General features: G+C 46.0%; 1 protein-coding gene and 1 pseudogene across 2 annotated transcripts; both read right to left on the bottom strand.

The window, feature by feature from the left end:
- Positions 1-2,484: 2,484 nt before the first annotated feature.
- On the bottom strand, positions 2,485-2,825 carry LOC142434750 (ubiquitin-related modifier 1-like; annotated as a pseudogene).
- An 815-nt stretch (positions 2,826-3,640) lies between these two features.
- Positions 3,641-18,992, bottom strand: RGN (regucalcin). 2 transcript variants are annotated; one of them, XM_075538522.1, is made up of 7 exons: positions 18,932-18,992; positions 16,771-16,948; positions 12,939-13,121; positions 11,548-11,763; positions 8,234-8,365; positions 7,283-7,437; positions 3,641-4,028 (listed from the first exon to the last, which is right to left on the bottom strand). In XM_075538522.1, the coding sequence occupies exons 2-7, from the start codon at positions 16,931-16,933 to the stop codon at positions 3,978-3,980; spliced, it is 900 nt and encodes a 299-aa protein (XP_075394637.1). In that variant the 5' UTR covers positions 16,934-16,948; positions 18,932-18,992; the 3' UTR covers positions 3,641-3,977. The 2 variants fall into 2 exon arrangements, with proteins under 2 accessions (XP_075394637.1, XP_075394638.1); XM_075538523.1 differs by lacking the exon at positions 18,932-18,992 and adding an exon at positions 18,435-18,909.
- Between the last annotated feature and the right edge of the window lie 240 nt (positions 18,993-19,232).

The following is a 19,232-nucleotide window of genomic DNA, read 5'->3' as shown; positions in this document are numbered from 1 at the left end:
TGGGTTTCTAGTGCATCCATGCCCCTTCACATCGAGTTGATTGTGTGTTTTTTAACTTCTGATACCTCTTCCTATAGACACCTTATGATCACACAGGGTAGTGTGCCTCTTCCATGTGGGATTTGTTGCTTCTCTTCTAGATGCCCGCTTGACCCCAGATGCTATATCTTTTTATAGCCAGGCACCATCAGCTTTCTTCACCACATTTGCTTGTGCACCCATTTTGTCTTCAGCGATTGTGTCAGGAAGGTATCAAATTCTTGTATCAACCAAAAAAAATTCTTGTACCAAGGCAGAATTTAAGTAGAAGAGAAAAAAAAGCCCTTTAAAGTGTGGAAAAGCAAGGATGTTATTTAGAGGATTGAGGTGCACCTGGCCCAAGCCATGGTATTTTCAATCACCTCATATGCATGTAAAAGTTAGGCACCGAAAAAGGAAGACCAGAGAAGAAATCAATGCATTTGAAACTAGGATATGTGATTTTCTGAATCCCGTATTTGACAAAAGATTTGTTACTTCTCTATCCAAAAAAGATATATGAATGGCAAATAGCACATGAAAAGATGCTTTGAATCATTAGTTATTTGTGGTGGTCCTGTTATGTGTCACCGCGTTGACTTTCCACTCATAGAAGTGCCTCTGTAAGGTTTCTAATATTTAGGTAAGCAAACTACTAGGTCTCTCTCAAGCAGAGCAGAGCCACTGAGTGCCTTTGAATTACACGCCTTTCAGTTAGCAGTCAAGCCCGTAATCACTGTGCCACAGAAGCACCTATTTTCTGTTGTTAGTTGAGAATGTGTGGGTGCAGAGAAGCAAGATTGACAGGCCAGTCTTCCATAGTGGGTTTACAAGGTGGGCTGCTCACCATAAGGTCCCAGGTTCTAGCACACTATTCTCCCCTTCCTTTTGCCAATGACCAGTTTTATTCCCTAGGGGTCACCTCCATCCAAAATGCTTTTTTTTTTTCATTATAAAGTGCACTTTAGCAGCTGTACTTAGAGTAGAAGGTAACATCTTGTAATTTGATCTCCCTCTGGGCCCAATGTTGAATTTACTCCAAAATTTTAGTTGATTGCTTTCGCTTAGATTGTGGCCTTTCTCTGTTTTATCTGACCATCGCTGCTGGATCCTGGTTTGTTCTTTGGCCTGGTTTTGCATGTTTATCTGTAAAGGGAAACCTGGGTGAGTGGAATTACTAAGGCAGTAGCAGCTGGATTGTTGATTGCCTGGGGTCACTGAAGGGAAGGGAGGGGGTGGGAAATGGGGAGTCAGCATCAACGGGCATCAGAAGGAAGAACACTTCCAAAGTTGATTGTAGTGATGATTGCACAACTCTTTTTGATATGACTAAACTATTGAATTGTATGGTATGTTTAGTATAGGTTCATAACATTTTAAAAAGATTGTATGTTAAACTACATATAGTGGGGAAAAACAGAGTTCTTTTGTAAGTTTATTTATCTTTTTTTTTTTTTAGTCAACAACCTAATCTTTTATTTGCTCAAGACCAGCTGTTGCCAGCACTGAGGCCCCACATTTCTCCAAGGGATGGAGGGAGGAGGGGCAAATCACCTGCCTGCCTGCCAGGCTCAGCCTGTCCCCATCGTGCTTTCAGCAATGAGTGCAAAGGGAGGTAGTCTACATTTGGGCCACTGGGCATCTCCCCAACATCTAGATGGGCTAGTTAATGACTATAAATGTCCACACTGTGGTTGAAGAGGAAACTGAGGCACACTGACCCCTCCAGACCTCCATGTGCTGGTCCAAAGTTCAAACGACTCCTTCCTCCTCCTCACCAACCGGCAGGATGGGTGGCAGGCAGCCTTTGGCTGGGGGACGGTTCTTGGGAGCCCATCTGGTGCTCTATGTTGGGTGAGGCCAGCCGGGGTCAAGGGTTGGGGGGTCGTTGGGGGTGGGGAGCAGGAAGAGGGGTGTGGGTGGAAGAACAGCTGCTGGGTGGGGATGGGGGGTCAGCACTGAATGAGGGACCCCAGCTAGGGTTCCATAATGATATTAGTGGGGGACAGGCAGAGCCCTCTGAGGTCTGGACAGGGAAACTGAGGCATAGACTCCTCTGATCTTGAAGATGAGAGGGTCTTCTGCTAGTGCTTCAAGTCCACTCCGGTTTCCCCCGAGACGCCTGGGCCTTGAGAGCGGTCACTCCACGCTTAGACGGAGACACTGGAGAGGAGGGGCAAGGCAGCAGCTGAGTCACCAGGCCACAGAGCTTGCCTCTACTGACCAGACCCAGGGAGCCCCCCCCCCCCGCCTCAGTTGCTGGGAGAGGGAGTTGGGCTCTGTCACATTCGCTGCCTGCCTGCCCTGCTCACCTGGCCTCTTTTCCCTGCCTGGAGGGAGCTCAGCGGCTAGAACGGGGAAGAAAGCAGCCAAGGGGGACAGGGGGATTTCGAAGTAGGGCCCAAGGGTCTATGTGATGATTCTGTTCTCCCCACTCCTCCAGTACCCAGGCGCAGGGAGGGGCCCTTAGCCTCCATGCAGTGTGCACATGAAGAGGATGCTGTCCTGGTCCCGAAGCTGGTAGTCCAGCTCACCCTGGTCTGAGAGAGAGGGGTGGGATAGAGTCCAGCTTGCCCAGCAGCTTCCAGTCAGCATTGTTAATCAGCACCGAATTCCAGGCCGCACATTGTCTCCTTGGATGAAGAAGTCTGGCCGCTCTTAGCAACTTCTTCTTGATCCAGACCAGGAGGCTCCGGATGTCCCGGGGCTCCTTCTGTCCAGGCAGGGCGGTCTGATGCTTCTTTACACCATCGAACAGGAGCTCTGCGCCCGCCGAATTCCACCTCCACTGACAAGGGCACAGCCATCTTGGGGAAGCCAACTTCAAGTTTGTTTATCTTATTTCACACACAAGTATTCTGATATCGCTGCCTCCATGCTGACAGTACACATACTATTATAAGATGACACAGGGGCACAAAGAAAGTTTCGGGGGTAGTAGATATGTTTATTATCTTGATCGTGGTGTTAGTTTCATGAAAGTATAAATATGTAAAACAAAATTATACTTTAAGTATATGAAGGTCAATGATAGCTCACTACAAAGTGCATCTTAAGTACTAGGCGAGCCCTTGCACAAACAAAAACAAAGCTGTCTCTCAGTCTGAATAAGCTCTTCCCCACTGCGTCTGATGCTTCTCCGCACGTTTGGACAGAGGCAGACTCAAAGTGACCCCAAGTGTGCAGCTTGGGCTGCTCCAGAGTGGTTTCAAGTCTGGGTGACCTTTTAGACCCAGCACCAGGCTTGTCCTTGGAGGTGCTTTTGGGTAGAGTTGGACTGCTGGTGCCACCCAGCTATTAATGAGCATCCATCATCCATTAGTTAAGCCCTCCAGTCATCAATGATAGCTTATGGGCTATTTTTAAATTCTAAGAGCACTTAAGCAAAAGATGAGCATGTATTGAACAGCAACAATAAGTGAGGTCCTATCATCACTGTAATGCCAGGTTCCCCTTTTATACTCTGTTCCTGCTACAACTATGGAATTTGCCAGAATGTTAAATTCTTTGTCTCCAGCAGCACTCAGCTTGTAAAATAACAAGTCAGAAGAATGCCAAGGTGGACTGGCATCACAGTCTACTTTACAAGATCACGACGAAAATAAAAACGAACATACTAGTAACAAGTAATTAACAGATCACTATTTATTGCTTTATGTTTAATGTTATGTAGAGCATATAAGGGTCACACCTCCCCTCCCAAACAATCTGTAGACTGGTTGACAGCTGAACAATTCTTTGCATTTCTCTAAGTACTCTTTACAGGCGGCTTTATAGTATGTTATCAAAATCAATTCACCCCTTGTTAGAAATGCTCTACTTTTTAAATGCTCTACATGTCAGTAAAATCTTAAGCTTGCTAGTAATATAATTGCTTCCTTTTTCTCTACATTGAGATCTTAGCCCTATGATTGTACTCATCTTCAAAATTTCATCCAGTAGAAAAGAAATCCTATCATTTATCCTGCATAAGGATTGGAGCAAATTCCTTTGACTCCCAGGCCAGTTATCTGTGGAAAAAAGAGAAATTCTGGTAAAAGGTTATTCACAAGTATTCTTCTAAAGCAGCGGTTCTCAACCTGTGGGTTACAACCCCTTTGGGGGTTGAATGACCCTTTCATTGGGGTTGCCTGATTCATAAAGACAGTAAAATTACAGTTATGAAGTAGAATGAAAATAATTTTCTGGTTGGAGGGTTACCACAACATGAAGAACTGTATTAAACGGCCGTGGCATTGGGAAGGTTGAGAACCACTGTTCTAAAGCATTTTTATATTTTAAAACAATATACTTAGCCACCAAATATCCTTATTTTATTTCCCTATCAAAAAAAGGAATTATTTGTCTATGTGCTTAGTGGTCAAACCCTATTATTTTAAACGATGGCAACATATATACACATGTGCTTGATTCAATTGATGTATGGATTATTATAAGAGTTGTATGAGCCCCCTAATGAAATGATTTATTCAAATAAATAAATAAAATCAATCAAACAAAAAACAAACCCAATTCTTTTCTTAAAATCATTTTATTGGGGGGGGCTACAACTCTTATCACAGTCCATACATATATCCATTGTGTCAAGCACATTTGTTGCCATCATCATTCTCAAAACATTTGCTTTCTACTTGAGCCCTGGTATCAGCTCCTCATTTTCCCCCCTTCCTCCTTCCCTCATGAACCCTTGATAATTTTTAAATTATTATTTTTTTCATGTCTTACACTGACCGATGTCTCCCTTCACCCACTTTTCTGTTGTCCATCCCCCAGGGAGGGGGTTATATGTAGATCCTTGTGATCAGTTCCACCTTTCTCCCCCTACTTTTTCCTTCCCCTCCTGGCATCGCTACTCTCATTATTGGTCCGTAGGGGTTTATCTGTCCTAGATTCCCTGTGTTTCGAGTTCTTATCTGTACCCGTGTATGTGCTCTGGTCTAGCTGGATTTGTAAGGTAGAATTGGGATTATGATGGGGTGGGTAGGGGGGAGGAAGCAATAAAGAACTATAGGAAAGTTGTATGATTCATCGTTGCTATACTGCACCCTGACTGGCTCGTCTCCTCCTCCTCATGACACTTCTATAAGGGGATGTCCAGTTGCCTACAAATGGGTTTTGGGTCTCTACTCTGCACTCCCCCTCATTCACAATATGATTTTCTCTTCTTTGATGCCTGATACCTGAGCCTATCAACACCTTGTGATCACACAGGCTGGTGTGCTTCTGCCATGTGAGCTTTGTTGCTTCTAAGTTAGATGGCCACTTGTTGATCTTCAAGCTTTTAAGACCCCAGGCGCTATATCTTTTGATAGCTGGGCACCATCATCTTCCTTCACCGCATTTGCTTATGCACCCGTCTGTCTTCAGCAATCATGTTGGGAAGGTGACCATCATGGAATGTCAGTTTAATAGAACAAAGTTTTCTTGCATTGAGGGAGTACTTGAGTACAAGCTCAGTGTCCATCTGCTACTTTAATACTAAACCTATAAATATATGCACATAGATCTATTTCCCCTTCATCATATATAAATATATTTACATATGTGCATGCCTGTATTTAGACCTCTATAAATGCCCTTTGCCGTCTAGTGCTTTACTCTAGTTCCTTTCACTTTCCTCTGTCCCACTATCATGCTCAGCCTGGTTTCAGTAATTCCTCTCGGTTACATTGCCCTTGATCAAACCTTACCAGGCCTCCTGGACCCTCCTTGCCATCTATTTTGGATCACTTGTTGTTCCCTTGTCCCTGGGCTTGTTAACACCCACTTCCTCCCCCACAAACACCCCGCCTTGCCATCTCCCCATGTTCCCCGCCCCCCCCCCCCCGAACCTTTAGTCTGTTGTTTTCTCCTCCAGCTTGTTTATCCCGCCTAGCTTATCTAGATAGACCTGCATAGATGATAATATGCACAAAAACAAGACAGAGCAAAACATAGCAACAAAACAAACCAAAACAACAACAACAAAACTAACTACAAAAAAGAGAAAAGCCTGTAAATAGTTCAAGATCTGTTTGTTGACTTTTAGGAGTGTTTTCCAGTTGAGTCTGATGGGGTGCCACACTCTGGCTCCAAAGCCTATATTTGCAAACCTTATTCTTTATACAGAAAACAATTCAACTAGCAATTATTTAAAAGTACCTTTGAAGAAACGGAACTTCTTTTCCATTTCCTATTGATCACCTCCTAAGCCCATTAAGAAGGGGATTTTGATCCCTTCAGAACCAGTGGTGAGAGTGGTGATACTGGGAGGGTAGAGAGAGGGAGGGTGGGGTGGAAAGGGGGAACCAATTACAGGGATCTACATAGAACCTCCTCCCTGGGGGATGGACAACAGAAAAGTGAGACATCAGACAGCATAAGATATGACAAAATAACAATTTATAAATTATCAGGGGTTCAAGAGGGAGGGGGAAACGGGAGGGAGGCTAACAAAAAAGGGGAGCTGATACCAAGGGCTCAAGTAGAAAGCAAATGTTTTGAGAATCATGATGGCAACAAATGTACAAATGTGCTTGACACAATGTATGTATATATGGATTGTGGTAAGAGTTGTACGAGCCCCCAATAAAATGATTCAATAAAAAAAGAGAAAGGGATTTGAGTCAGATGTCTACATTTCTCCCCCTAGCACAAAAAGGTATTTGTTTTGTTGCAACAAGTTATGTTAGAAACCTAAAAGTATTTAAAAAAAATTTTAGCCTAAAAGTATTTTTTTGACATCTAAACTTCAACTATTCTTGTAAATATGTTTTCAAAGATTGTTTTCCAAAATCATTTTTTATATTTTGAAGAATTTCAAAAAACACTACGTAAGCACAAGAAAAAAAAGTAAGTCTAGCATGATGTACTGTACTTAAAATGGGTTTTAAGTACAGTAAAATCTGTGAAAGCCAGAACTTGCGTAATGTGGAAACCTGTCAGAGAAGGACACAGAGGTATTGGGCCAGAAGGTTGGAGGTTCAAACCCACCATCTCTTCCATGGGAGAAAGAAGTGGTGGTCTGCTTCTGTAAAGATTTACTGTCTTGGAAACCCTATGGAATAGACTCAATGGCAGTTTTCGTTTGCTCTAGAGAATGATTAAATAAATGGTTAAAACTTTTGAGATCTGGCAAAACAAAGCAGTTCCTTCAAGTTCTGGATTTCACAGATTTCATTGTATAATTGTGTACATTTTCAAGTATGTACAGGCACTCATCCCTCAGTTACTTAAGAGAGGGTCTTCTACGCCATACACCAAATCAAACAAATAGCCATCTCACCTTGAAAATCCCCCCAGCTTCAGGCTGCCTCGAGAGACTTTCAGGATCCAATCCATCCCGAGCGGAGGTCACATACATTTCAGAGTAATCCTTCCCTCCGAAGCAGCATGATGTTGTTTTATCAACAGGCAACTTCACAGTTTGGAGTCTTTTCCCTAGATAATCAAGACGCAAGCATGAGCTCTAGCACATTCCCACCCCGAGTCACGTTTCTGGTCTCTTAGGAGAGTCTCAGGGAAGTCCAAAGACTATGGATCCCTAGTGGCACAGTGCATTGAGTAATGGGCTGCCAGTTGACAGGTCGGCCTTTCAAATCCACCAGGTCCCTTTGCAGGAGAAAGATGAGGTTGTCTGCTCCCATAAAGATTTACACCTCAAGAGTCTTCATAGTTAAAACGAAAAATTTTCATAATTGGCTGCTAGGAGCTGGATTAGACTAATGACAGTGGGCTTGAAGGTTCTTGAGGTCAGAATTCCTTTATGCATTTAATTTTTCTTCCCTGACTATTTTGAGCAAGAAGACTTCTCAGTCAATAGCAATAGTTGAACATGATGATGAACATATTTAATGTCACTGAACCATACATGCAAAGATTTTGAGAGAGTAAATGTTACATCTGAGCATGTAGCAACAATGGTAAGGCTGGTGCAGGACTGGGTAGTGTTTTATTCGGCTGTACATGGGGGACTATGAATTGAAAACAGCACCCGCCACCAACAATTTATAAGTTAACCCCCCTCCCCACACACACATAGTAAAAATATAAAAAGAAACTTACTTCTACAGGAAAATACAGTCTAACTATAAATTTTGGACTGTATCCAAATGTATTCAATTGCAACTTTTGGCTGCATCTCCCAACTCCCTGAGTAAGGAGATTACTTTGTAGTGCCTAGTATTTAGTAATTTCTATGACACAGCACAGACTTTCCCTTTTGCCGTGGGCCTACCTGTCTCAGGATCTAAACGAATCACTCTTCCTCCATTGTAGCAGGCCACCCACAGCTTTCCCTCAGTATCGATACACATTCCGTCTGGGATTTGTTCTTCTTGCTCCATCTTGTAAACACTTCGGCGGTTGGCTGTGGTAGGCAACGAGAGGCCACTCAATGCTGCGCATCACACTGAGGGCGAGCCCTCAGCTGCTCAGCTACTTATCGCTTCCGTTTGGTTGGCCAACATCTGACATGTGGGCCCCATGAGTGAGCTCGCTCACAGAAGGATCTCTACCTAAATCCCACAATGTGGCGGCCTATGCCTGGGCCCCTGTGGCAGTTAGAGTTTAGGTCAACTTGTGCTTGTGTAGGGGTGGATCAGGTCACAGTGTGAGGATGCTTTCTTGGGCGTGTGGGCTTTTGGTAAGAGGACTGGGAACTTCTCCTTTCTCTCTGCTCGCAGGGACGCTGTGCCTGCCTCCAGCCGTGGCCCCATGTGCTCTGCCATGTGTCCCCTCACCTCGCGTCCACATGACCCTGCATTCGCCAGCCTGTGGTCGCCCTGCCTCCCGCTTCGCCTTGCTGCATCCTCGGCCTGTAGCCCGGCCATGAATCTGCAGAAGGCGCCGCCTGGCCTCAGACCCATGGCGGAGACTTGGCTGCCTTCTGGATGGAAGAGTACGCCTTGATCTAAAGCTTTCTCTTACAGATATGAGTGTCACTGGCATTGCCTCTCTCCACACCTCAGCCTAACACAGCATCCCTCAAAAGGGAGTTTTCCCCTCGCATCTAAACCATGTCTATGGCGATGAAGGAGCGGCAGCAAAAAGGGAACGGAATCGTCACTAAAATCCCAAGCCTTCTTCAGAAGCTGACCTGAAATTGTAGCCCTTGCATTCCCAGCCCAGGCCAACTTCCATCGGTGCTCAGACCTTTGTCGATTTAGCCACCAGAAGGCCCACTTGAATGATTCCCAAGATCTAGAGGGCAACTGAAAGGCGGTATGGGATATTCAAATACACCAACTGGCGAAGTGTGTGAGTTCTGGTTCTGCTGTCCCTACAACTGCTCCGAAATGACCTTCTCAAAATGAAGTCTTAGAAGAACTTATTTCCAGAAAGGAGAGGGATTCTGAAACCAACTGACTGGCCTTAGGGGGAAATCACAACGGCAAACAAAACAAAGAGCAACATGCCAAAGTGACAGTTGTCCCACGTAGTGAGTATAATGAACGTCAGTGTAGTCTACAGGGAAAATGGCTACAGTGGCAAAGTTGTGTTATGTGGATGTTCACACACACACACACACACACACACACACACACACACACACACACCTCCAGAGGAACTCTATATCTATCTGAAAATCCAGGTCGCTATAGTCATCGGATTAAGGCATAATAGGGAAAAAATGTTGAACCAAGTGTAAGCTAATGTGTAAAAATTATTGTAAAAATGGAATCCAGGACAGATAAACCCCTCAGGAACAGTAATGGGAGTAGCAATACCATGAGGGTAGGGAGAAGGTATGGGGAGGAAGGGGAACTGATCGCAATGATCAATGTATAACACCCCCCAGGGGGACAAAATCCAAAAACGTAGGTGAAGGGAGACAGCAGACGGTGTAAGATATGACAAAAATAATAATTTATAAATTATCAAGGGTTCATGAGGGAGGGGGTGGGGAGGGAGGGGAAAAATGAGGAGATGACACCAAAGGCTCAAGTAGAAAGAAAATGTTTTGAGAATGATGATGGCAACAAATGTACAGATGCGCTTGACGCAATAGATGTATGGCTTGTGATAAGAGTTGTATGAGCCCCCAATAAAATAATTAAAGAAAATAATAATAATAGTAGTGTATAATATAACAAGGGTCCACGAGGGTGGGTGGGTGGGGTGGGGAGGGAAAGAAAAAGAGGAGCTGATATTAAGGGCTCATAGAGAAAGAAAATGTTTTGAAAGTGATGATGGCAACATATGCACAAATGTGCTTGACACAATGGATATATGTATGGATGGTGAGAAGAACTGTAAGATGCCCTGACAAAACGATTTACATATTTAAAAAATGATTGTAAAAAAGAGCACTGTACTTCCCTCCCCCTGCCCCCCCCCCCCGCCAAGGTTTTCGCCCTATGGGTCTGGCCCCTTTCATGAAACAGTTTCGAGGTACTCTGGTCTAAATTCTCCTCACCAATGAATGCCCCCCCCCACCTTTCAGCACATTGATGGAGCTGAACTGTTCTCACTTTTTTGACTTCCCTGAATTTTGAAAAGCTGTTTATTTGCTTTGGAGTTCTTGCTTATCGTTAATGAAAATACAAATACCGTATATACTCGAGTATAAACTGAGTTTTTTAGTACAATTTTTAATGCAGTTTTTGTGGTAAAACTAGGTGCCTCAGCGGATATTCAGGTTGGCTTATACTCGAGTATATATGCTAAGAAATAACAACCTGGAAGTTTAATTTTCTGCTCCTTTCCATCCTGCTGTATGTTATGTCTTGAGGTACCCTCCTGGTAAAGCAGGCGGGAGAAAGACTGGGCTTTCTACTCCTGCAGATGATTACTGTCTTGGAAAGCCATGGGAGGGCGGGTCGCGGTTGCTAAGCATCAGCATCGGCTTGATGGCAGGGAGTTTGGTTTGGTTGGTGGAGCTGGAGCCATTTTCCAGTGAGCTCCTTTCTAGTGCTGGTGGTCCTACAGGGGAGTATCCATATTACGCCAGCTACGGTCATAGTTAAGGAGCTCTGGTGGTACAGTGGTTACACGTTGGGCTGCTAACTGAAAAGTTGACAGTTCAAAACTACCAGTCACACCGGAAAACGATGGGGCTTTCTACCGCTGTAAAGAATTACAGCCTTGAAAACTCACAGGGGCCATTCTACTCTGTCCTATAGGGTCACTATAAGTCACCATCAACTCGATGGCAGTGAGGTGTTGCTGTGGAAGAGGGGCCCTTGTGGTGCTGTTTGGTAGGTGTTGGACTGCTAACCACAAGGCAGGCAGTTCAAACCCACCAGCAGCTCTGAGGGAGAAAGATGAGGCTGGCAGCTCCTCTAATGGTTTATAACGCCTCGGAAACCCTACACAGGAGTGACCCCATGGCAGTGGGTCCGGATTTGGGACATGGTCATGTGGAACTATGCTGGGGGCCACGGTTTCACTGGCATCATAGACACGTCTCTGTAATAATGACTACATTAATAGAATTAAAACACGCTCTTTGACAAATGAGGACTTTTAAACTTGGGGTGGAATGCGAGGTAGTTTGCCAGTTACATACATGTAAAAAAAAAGTACCAGCAGTATTTAAAAAGTACATACATATCTGTCCTGTCTGCAGGTCATAGTCAAAGGCATCCACGGAGTAGGACAGGCTGTCGATGTAATAGAAGGTTCGGTGATCTAGGGACCAGTCCAAACCATTGGAGATGTCCACCTGGTCGAAGAGCTGTTGCACACGGTGATCAGGAAAGAGGGAGTACAGGGACCCTTGGCGTCGCTCCACAACTGCTGGGGCTGTTTCTTCAGCCATGGTGCCTACAAAGTCAAAGACCGCACGCTCAGCCCCCCCTTCCATGAGACCACCTTTTCTTTCAGAGGATCCTTTCCAGATTTTTAATCAAGAAAACTATTATAAAATCTCAATCTGGGTCTTTTAAAAAAATTATAAACACCTGGAAAATTAAATTTAAATTATCACGAGAGGTTCTAGGTCCAGTTAAGATGGAATACAGCCAAACCCCACAAGCCTTCCTCTCTCACTAAATACAGCCATAGAATCTGGTCCAAATGCACAGCACAGCTATGTGAAAAGCGGGAGGGTCACACCACTGGACTGGTGGGGAAGTCCCCATTTTGTCCTTTAGGATCTCCGGGCTGAACGCACTGCAGCCTTCATGCCCAGAAGAGGCTGTGTGGTACAGATAGAGATCCAAGAAAAATTCTCTAGATCTGCCGCATGGGCAGAAATGAGAATTCCATCAGCTCAGAGGAAGTAGAGGAAATCTCCCATGGTTTTCTCCCCCCCTCCGCCCCATTTTCATAAATATCAGTGTAATTCTGTATCGGAGTAACAACTGTGGAGAGCAACTGGAAGTGACAGGAGGCCACGTTTTCTCCCTTTGCGGTGGAGCAGCAGCTCCTTAAGGAGAGTCAAACTGCTGCTTCCACATTTTCTCGCTGGGTCCTGGCCCTGGGTAGCCAGAGGCAGCAGCACCATCATGGAAGTGACAGTTTCTCGCTTAAGAAATGGGAAGTGGACACCAGGAAACTAGGGGGTTCTCAGCAGAGTGGGAGGAGCTCAGCAGGATGGGCCCCAGGCGGCCATTTATAATCTCCTGGGCTCAGCCTGAATGTGCATGGGCATGGCTCTCATTTGAGTTAGTTGTTTTTCTAAAGTAGATTACCAGGCCTTTCTTCCAAAGTGCTTACCAGTGGACTCAACCCTAAGGGCTATTCATGTGCTGTTTGTATTAATCTTCCACCCCCCATGCTGTCAATTTGAAATGGCTAATTTCATCACCCATAAAACTCCTCTAATTAAAGTTCACTGAAACCTCCAACATACCCTACCTATTATGCTTTGATAGAGACACCTAGGAAAAGTGAGCTCCTTTTAAAAAACAGTGCTATGTTTTAAGCACTCTGGCATGGAGCTCTTTATTAGTCATATCATGGTTTCCTCCACAGCTCTGGTGAAAGATTAAGCATACCAGCAAAGTATCTCCCAGCAGGATCCACCTTCCCGTCATTGAATCGATTGTTTTTCTTGTCTTTATCAGTCGTGGCCAGGACAACTGTTGACTGATCTTTCCAGTTCAAAGCACAGAACTTTGTTCCAACAGTGGCCACGTAGCCCCCTGACTGGCGAAGGGCCACCGAGCTGACAGGGGCATCTGCAAAGGCAAATACAGCCATCAGAATGCAGCAAGTGGAGCAGCATTGCAGCAATACAATCGCGGTGGGGTTGAATCTTTATTTTCAACAAAATGGGAGTCTTACTGTCTTTCTGCTGAACGGGGAGAAGCCCTGTTGCCATTGATTGCAACTAGCTCTTTCCGCATAGCACACAGAACAGCCTCCCAGAGACTTTCCAAGGCAAGACTCTGTCTCCTGTACTTTGGAGACGGGGCTGGTCAGGACAAGTCTCTGAAGAAGGACACTGTGCTTGGTAAGGTTGCGGTCAGTGAACATCATGGATGGCAGTGGCGACAGAAACCATGGCTTCCAGCATGGCAAGGGCTGTCGAGGACGGCGCAGCCCAGGCCTGCTTGTGCCCGGGTTGCTATGAGGTAGAACTGACTTGTTCTCACCTAACGGCAACAATAATCTTTAGTGGCGGAGTGCTTTAACCACTGCAACACTGGCGTCCGTCAAGCGCCACAGAACCGAGTATGTCCTCACAGAGTACAAATTTTACATACGGATCTGAGCGACTAGAACAGAAAGGCAGCCCAAGAGTATGTATGGCCTTTACCCGCTTCGGGTCTGGAAGTGAACTGAGCTCCAGGTTAGAATCATCAACTATGGAAGATGTGAAGGGCAGCGCTTACCCAAGGGCAAAGTTCACCGAGTTAGGTGTGTGTGTGTGTGTGGGGGGGGGGGAGGGGAATGCAAAACACAGGAAGGAAGTGGGATTAGTGAGGGGACATTGCAATGATTGAGTTGAATCAGAATGTGGATGAATTGTTGAATGTAAAACAGTGATATGCTCTGTAAACCTTCACCTAATTGACAATAAAAAGTTAAAAGGAAACAACATGAGTAGAAAGGCAAACCAGCCGCCTCCTCTGAAGTTCGCAGACTGGTAGGAGAAGCAAAAACAAGGAGCTAGAACCGCAATGCAGAGTCAGGAGTCGCAGCACAGTATTGCGTTCCAAGGAGAGGGTCCTAATTTAGCAGCTAGAGCAATTCAGAGCGGTATCATTTGCCTAGCCTCCAGGATATTCAGTCAGGCAAAGTTGTTTAGTTATAAGACCTAGGTTTCGTAAATACCTCTAACCCCACTTCAGTGCAAAACACCAAACCTGCCACCCTCTAGTCAATTCTGAGTCGAGGCAACCCCACCAAGTGTGGTTCACAGACTAGAACTGCTCTCCGGGGGTTCCTTGGCTGGAATCTTTACAAAAGCCAATCGGCAGGCCTTTCTCCTATAGACCCCCTGGGGGAGTGCAAACTATTTGCACCCCTCAAGGACCTTCCCACCAATATGGGGCTTGCCTTTTCAAAGAAGTTTTATTTAACTGTACTTAACAGAAAATAATTTCTCAAATCCTTTTTGGAAGTAAACATAGTAAAAACACTAAGTAGATAGCAATGCATCTTTTCATTTTATTTCTATATTTTAATTTGATAAGTTTAATATTTTTCCATATATAAGAAACCCTTTTTTTAAAAAAATGAGATTGATTACCTTGGGCAGCAGGTAATCAAATTTGCTTGGTCACAGGAAGCAAAATTCTCAGAATTATTTTGAAGATATTTCCTAAGCACTTGTGCAGTGCAAGGTACTGGTCCTGGGCTTAGATATTGAATCAAGTCACCGACGGTCCCACGGACTGTGAGGGACCCTAATAGGAGGGTTCTACTTTCATCAAGGGTCCCAACCTGTGGCCTGACCTGCTCCTCTAGACAACTTTCCAAACGGCTGCTGACTCCACAAGCCCTTTCCATATTTGGGGGGAGCTTTGCAAGAACAACAGAGAGCAGTGGTTGTTCACTGAGAGAATTTCCATCTTCTGCAAAATCCTCAGGAGACCCAGAGTTGATTCGTAGCCAGCGCACCTCATGAGCACCACCTGGCTGTCAGTGGAGTCTCACAGATTCCTAAGCTGCTGAACAGGTTTCAGCTGAGCTTCCAGAGTAAAACAGATAAGGATGGAAGGCCTAGAGGTCTACTTCAAAACGAAAAGGAGAGCAACCAGTGAGAACCCTGTGCTCAGTGCTACTCAGCCATAAAGGGAAACCCTGTTCCAATGTATGCCGCAGTATGGACCTTGAAAACATGCCGAATGAAATAACTCAGTGGCAAAAGGGCAAACCCTGTATGATCTTACTGATACGAAATAAGCAAATATATAAACTCATGCCAATCCATAGCAACCCTGTAGGACACAGTAGAACTGTCCTGACCGGTTTCCACGACTTTCACTTACGACTAAACCTTTTGGGGAGTGGAAAGCCTCATTTTTCTCCCAAGGAACGGCTGGTGGTTTTGAATTGCTGAGATCACGAGGGCACACAGAAGAACTTAGGAGGCACCGGTGGAATGATTGATATAGGATAGGGAGACTCAATGTCAAACTTTAAAGAATGTATGCAATGTCACTGAATTGTATATGCAAAAATTGTTGACTCCGCACGTGTTTTGGTGTGTGCATGACTATTTTCGCACACAAAGGGCCCTGGATTAGAAGGATCTCATCAGCAATCAGTCATAGGGATGGTGCAGAGCTAGGCAGCTTTTCGTTTCGTTGGGCATGGGAACACCGAGTCAGGAGCGGCGGCAGCTACAGAGCCCCTACACAGGTCGGGGTGTGTGCGTGCTGGGCTAGACTAGGGAAGGCAATGAGCTCAGCCTGACTCTGAGCTCAAAGGTCAGTCACTTTGTCTCCCAGTTACAGAAGTTAAAAGGAAGGAAGGAAGGAAAGTATATGGTCTGCAATTCTCAAGGTTTATGGGAATTCTTGCTACCCTTTCCCAGGACTACAATAATGAAAGCAAGACCTACTTTGCTCAGCACTGGTCACAGCAAACTAATCTCCTGGGTCACAGGATCTGATAACCTCCCCATGAGGGACAGCATATGGCCCGTAACTGAGTCACACTCAAGTGTGCTTGGATTTTGGTCACGAATCCTTTTTGTACACTCAGCAGATACTCTGGTTGATGCTTTATAAGTCCAGGGCCTCTTCTTTTACATTGAAAAGAAAGATTTTCCAAGTCATTCCCCCCCACCCCCACCCCGGAAAGTTAAAGCCTTAGGACTATGGTAGATAGCTGGGCCATCAACCGGTTCTGCAACTTGCAATGATGTTATCTGAAGTTGTTACAACGGAAACATGATACCACAGGGCCTTGTCATCCAAAAAGAGTTCCTTTGGGAACTCTGCTCCTCATCCATAGTGGAAGAAGGAAGTCACGATGACTCCGGGTTTACTCCTAGATCAAACTGGGAGAACAGGGAGAACAGATAGATTGCCAATACCACCCCCCTCAATTTAAAGCATATCTACTATAGTTTGACAAGAAGATCCCAGAGGGAACGGCAAACATGGGGTGACTGTACCCCTATAGCAGTGGTTCTCAACCGGTGTCTCAACCCCTTTGGGGGTCGAACGACCCTTTTATAGGGGTCACCCAATTCAAAACAGTAGCAAACTTACAGTGATGAAGTAGCAACGAAAATCATGTTATGGTTGGGGGGTCAGCACACATGAGGAAGTGTATGAAAGGGCCATGGCATTAAGAAGGCTGCGAACTGCAGCCCCAGGGGGAAGGACGAGGGAAGGTCTGTAAAGACCAGAGCACAAACTTCACCCTTACCCACGGTCACTTGCTGCACTTGTTTGGTAAGCGAATTCCACCGGCAAACCTTTTGTGCGGGAATGTCTACGAAGAGCAGAGAGCTGGATGTTTCTTCCCATACTGGAGACTCACCACAGCAGCAGTTCATTGGCAAAATGCACTCAATTTTAATGGACGACATTGTCAGAGTAGAAACCTACCGAAGAGAACAGAGTTAAAATAAAGTGTAATCAAATGGAGGCAATAAAGTAAAACACCAGGCCTAACCTCCCTCCCCCACCAAGGCCCCAACACAAACCATCTCATTAGTACCGGAAAGGTAGATTTTGCAAAACCAGAACCAAATAAACTATGCAATGCGCTGAGAGAGACATATCACGGGGTTCCAAAAAGTTGGTGGAACAAGAGACTGAAAAGATAACGGAATATTCTCCTTGGAAGTCCTCAAATATATGAACAAGCATAACGAACTGCAATAAGATAGGATGCGACATCCTTAGTCCATTTACCAATTTCTCTAGCGACCTTTACACGTGGAGATGGGTGGTGTGACCACCCGCACCTTGGCTTAGCAGACCCTCAGGAGCTGGGTGGCTCCGGCAGAGAAGAGCTGCCTTTATGCCTACATCGCAGCTCCAAGGTGGGTGTGGGGACTGGCGACTCCCTCATTGGTGGCCCTTCTGGGCGGCTGCAGATCACCTCGTCTTGATGTCCTGCCCATCTCTTGATGCCGTAGATTGCCTTTTCTGACGACTAGCGCCTTCCTGGTCATCGTAAACCCAGAACTGCTTTGTTCATGTTGCAAATGACCTCGACCAGCTTGTTTACGGGGCAAACACACCGAGAATTACAAGTCAACATTCACTTGCCAATGCAGACAATGTAAAAGGTTAGAGGCAGGGTCATAGTTGGGGCACCACTGGAGGAACTGACAGCCCCTTAACTATTTCTTGCTGCCCGGGCAGGCACTAGTCAAGCCCTGGTGGCTGGTGGAGTACACTGGGGCAGCTAACTGCAAGGTCAGCAGTTCGAATCTACCAGCCACTCTGCAGGAGAAAGAGAGGCCCTGGGTCGAAATGGAATCAGTGGTCGTGAGTTTTGGTGTTTGAGGAGGACACAGTGGACAGGAACAGTCTGCGCTGGGGCTTTAGGCCAGAGCAGAGAACCAGGAGAGAAAAGGAGGGAAAAGAAAAGACAAAACTATTAGCAAGGATAAGCAACATTACTTAAAAACGTGGGAGAGGAAAAGGGCACAACCGGCAACTTTCAAAACCGCCCAAAGTTGCCTTCATCTTCATCCTTCTTCCAGGGGTTGCTAGCTCTTTCGAAACAAATGGTGTGTGAATGAAAGAGGGGGGAAAAGGAAAACATTTGGTTTGATAATTTCCAACTAAAAAAACAAAGCAACATGTATGCACACAGCTCAAATCACGCTCACATGCTGACCACCAGCGCTTGCAGCATTTGGGGCTAGGCACTGGCTGTTTAACACCCGCCCCCGCCCCCGCCCCGCATCAAAGGCTTTCTGGAAATCAATCAGACAGAGTTCAAGGACAGACGCCTGACATTTGCAAAAGTGACTTTTAACCCTGTGACCCCGGGATGTGCTGGCAAATGTTTCTGCCCTGGCTGTGGGAAAGCGGGGCGGGGCTGGCGTGCTCCACACGTCCGTGGTCGGGTACCTGTGCAGGTGAGGGGCCTCAGCACAATCCGGGTCGGCTGGGACGCACGGTGCCCGCGGGGGGGCCGAGAGCTGGCTGTGCTCCGGACACACAAGGCCCAGCGCGTCTGGCCTGTCTTCTCCGGGCCGCTGCGGGGAGACCCGCCCGACCAAGGCGCTTCAGGGGCTGGAGACTTCTAGGAAGGCTCCCGGGTCAGGTCGGGAGGAGGAGAAACCGCCTGGGAGGGGAGTGGAGCAGGGGCTGGGGTGGGGGAGAGGCCGCCCCCTCCTCTACCCAGGTCCTCCCACAAGGCCGCAATCCTCTCCAGTGGCTGGAAGAAACTGGAAAAGCTAACCAGGAGGTAGAACTCTGGGGCCTAAGTGACTCCGAGCACTCTGGAGTTTGGACAGATATCGAAAGTTGATGCCCTACTTAACAAAAGAAAGAAAAGAAAGCGAAAGAAAGAAAGCAAAGAGAGAAAGGAAAGGAGAGAAAGTTGTCCCAGACCCATGCCTAACCGGGAAATGTCTTGGTCTGGTTGATCAGCCCTTGCTTTAATCTGGAAGGCTGCGGGAGGGAGGGAGGAGGAGGGGCTTGCTTGGAAAATCACGTGGAATAAATCTTTCCAAGCTGCACTCAGCTGCATAGTCTGGGCATAACCCCTTTTCCCGAACCAACTCAGATACATTTAAGACTTAAAAATTTTTTGAAGAGTGGGAGATCACAGACGGGTGGTTGCTCCTGGGGGGATAGTGACCAGGCTTACCTAGGAAAGGGAGTAAGGGCATTGTCTGGGGTGAGAGAAGTGTACCTTACCTA

This window comes from Tenrec ecaudatus, chromosome X (genome assembly GCF_050624435.1).
Source record: "Tenrec ecaudatus isolate mTenEca1 chromosome X, mTenEca1.hap1, whole genome shotgun sequence".
NCBI classification, from domain to species: Eukaryota; Metazoa; Chordata; class Mammalia; order Afrosoricida; family Tenrecidae; genus Tenrec; species Tenrec ecaudatus.
The sequence above is the reverse complement of the archived record's forward strand: the minus strand, read 5'-3'. Positions and strand labels throughout refer to the sequence as shown.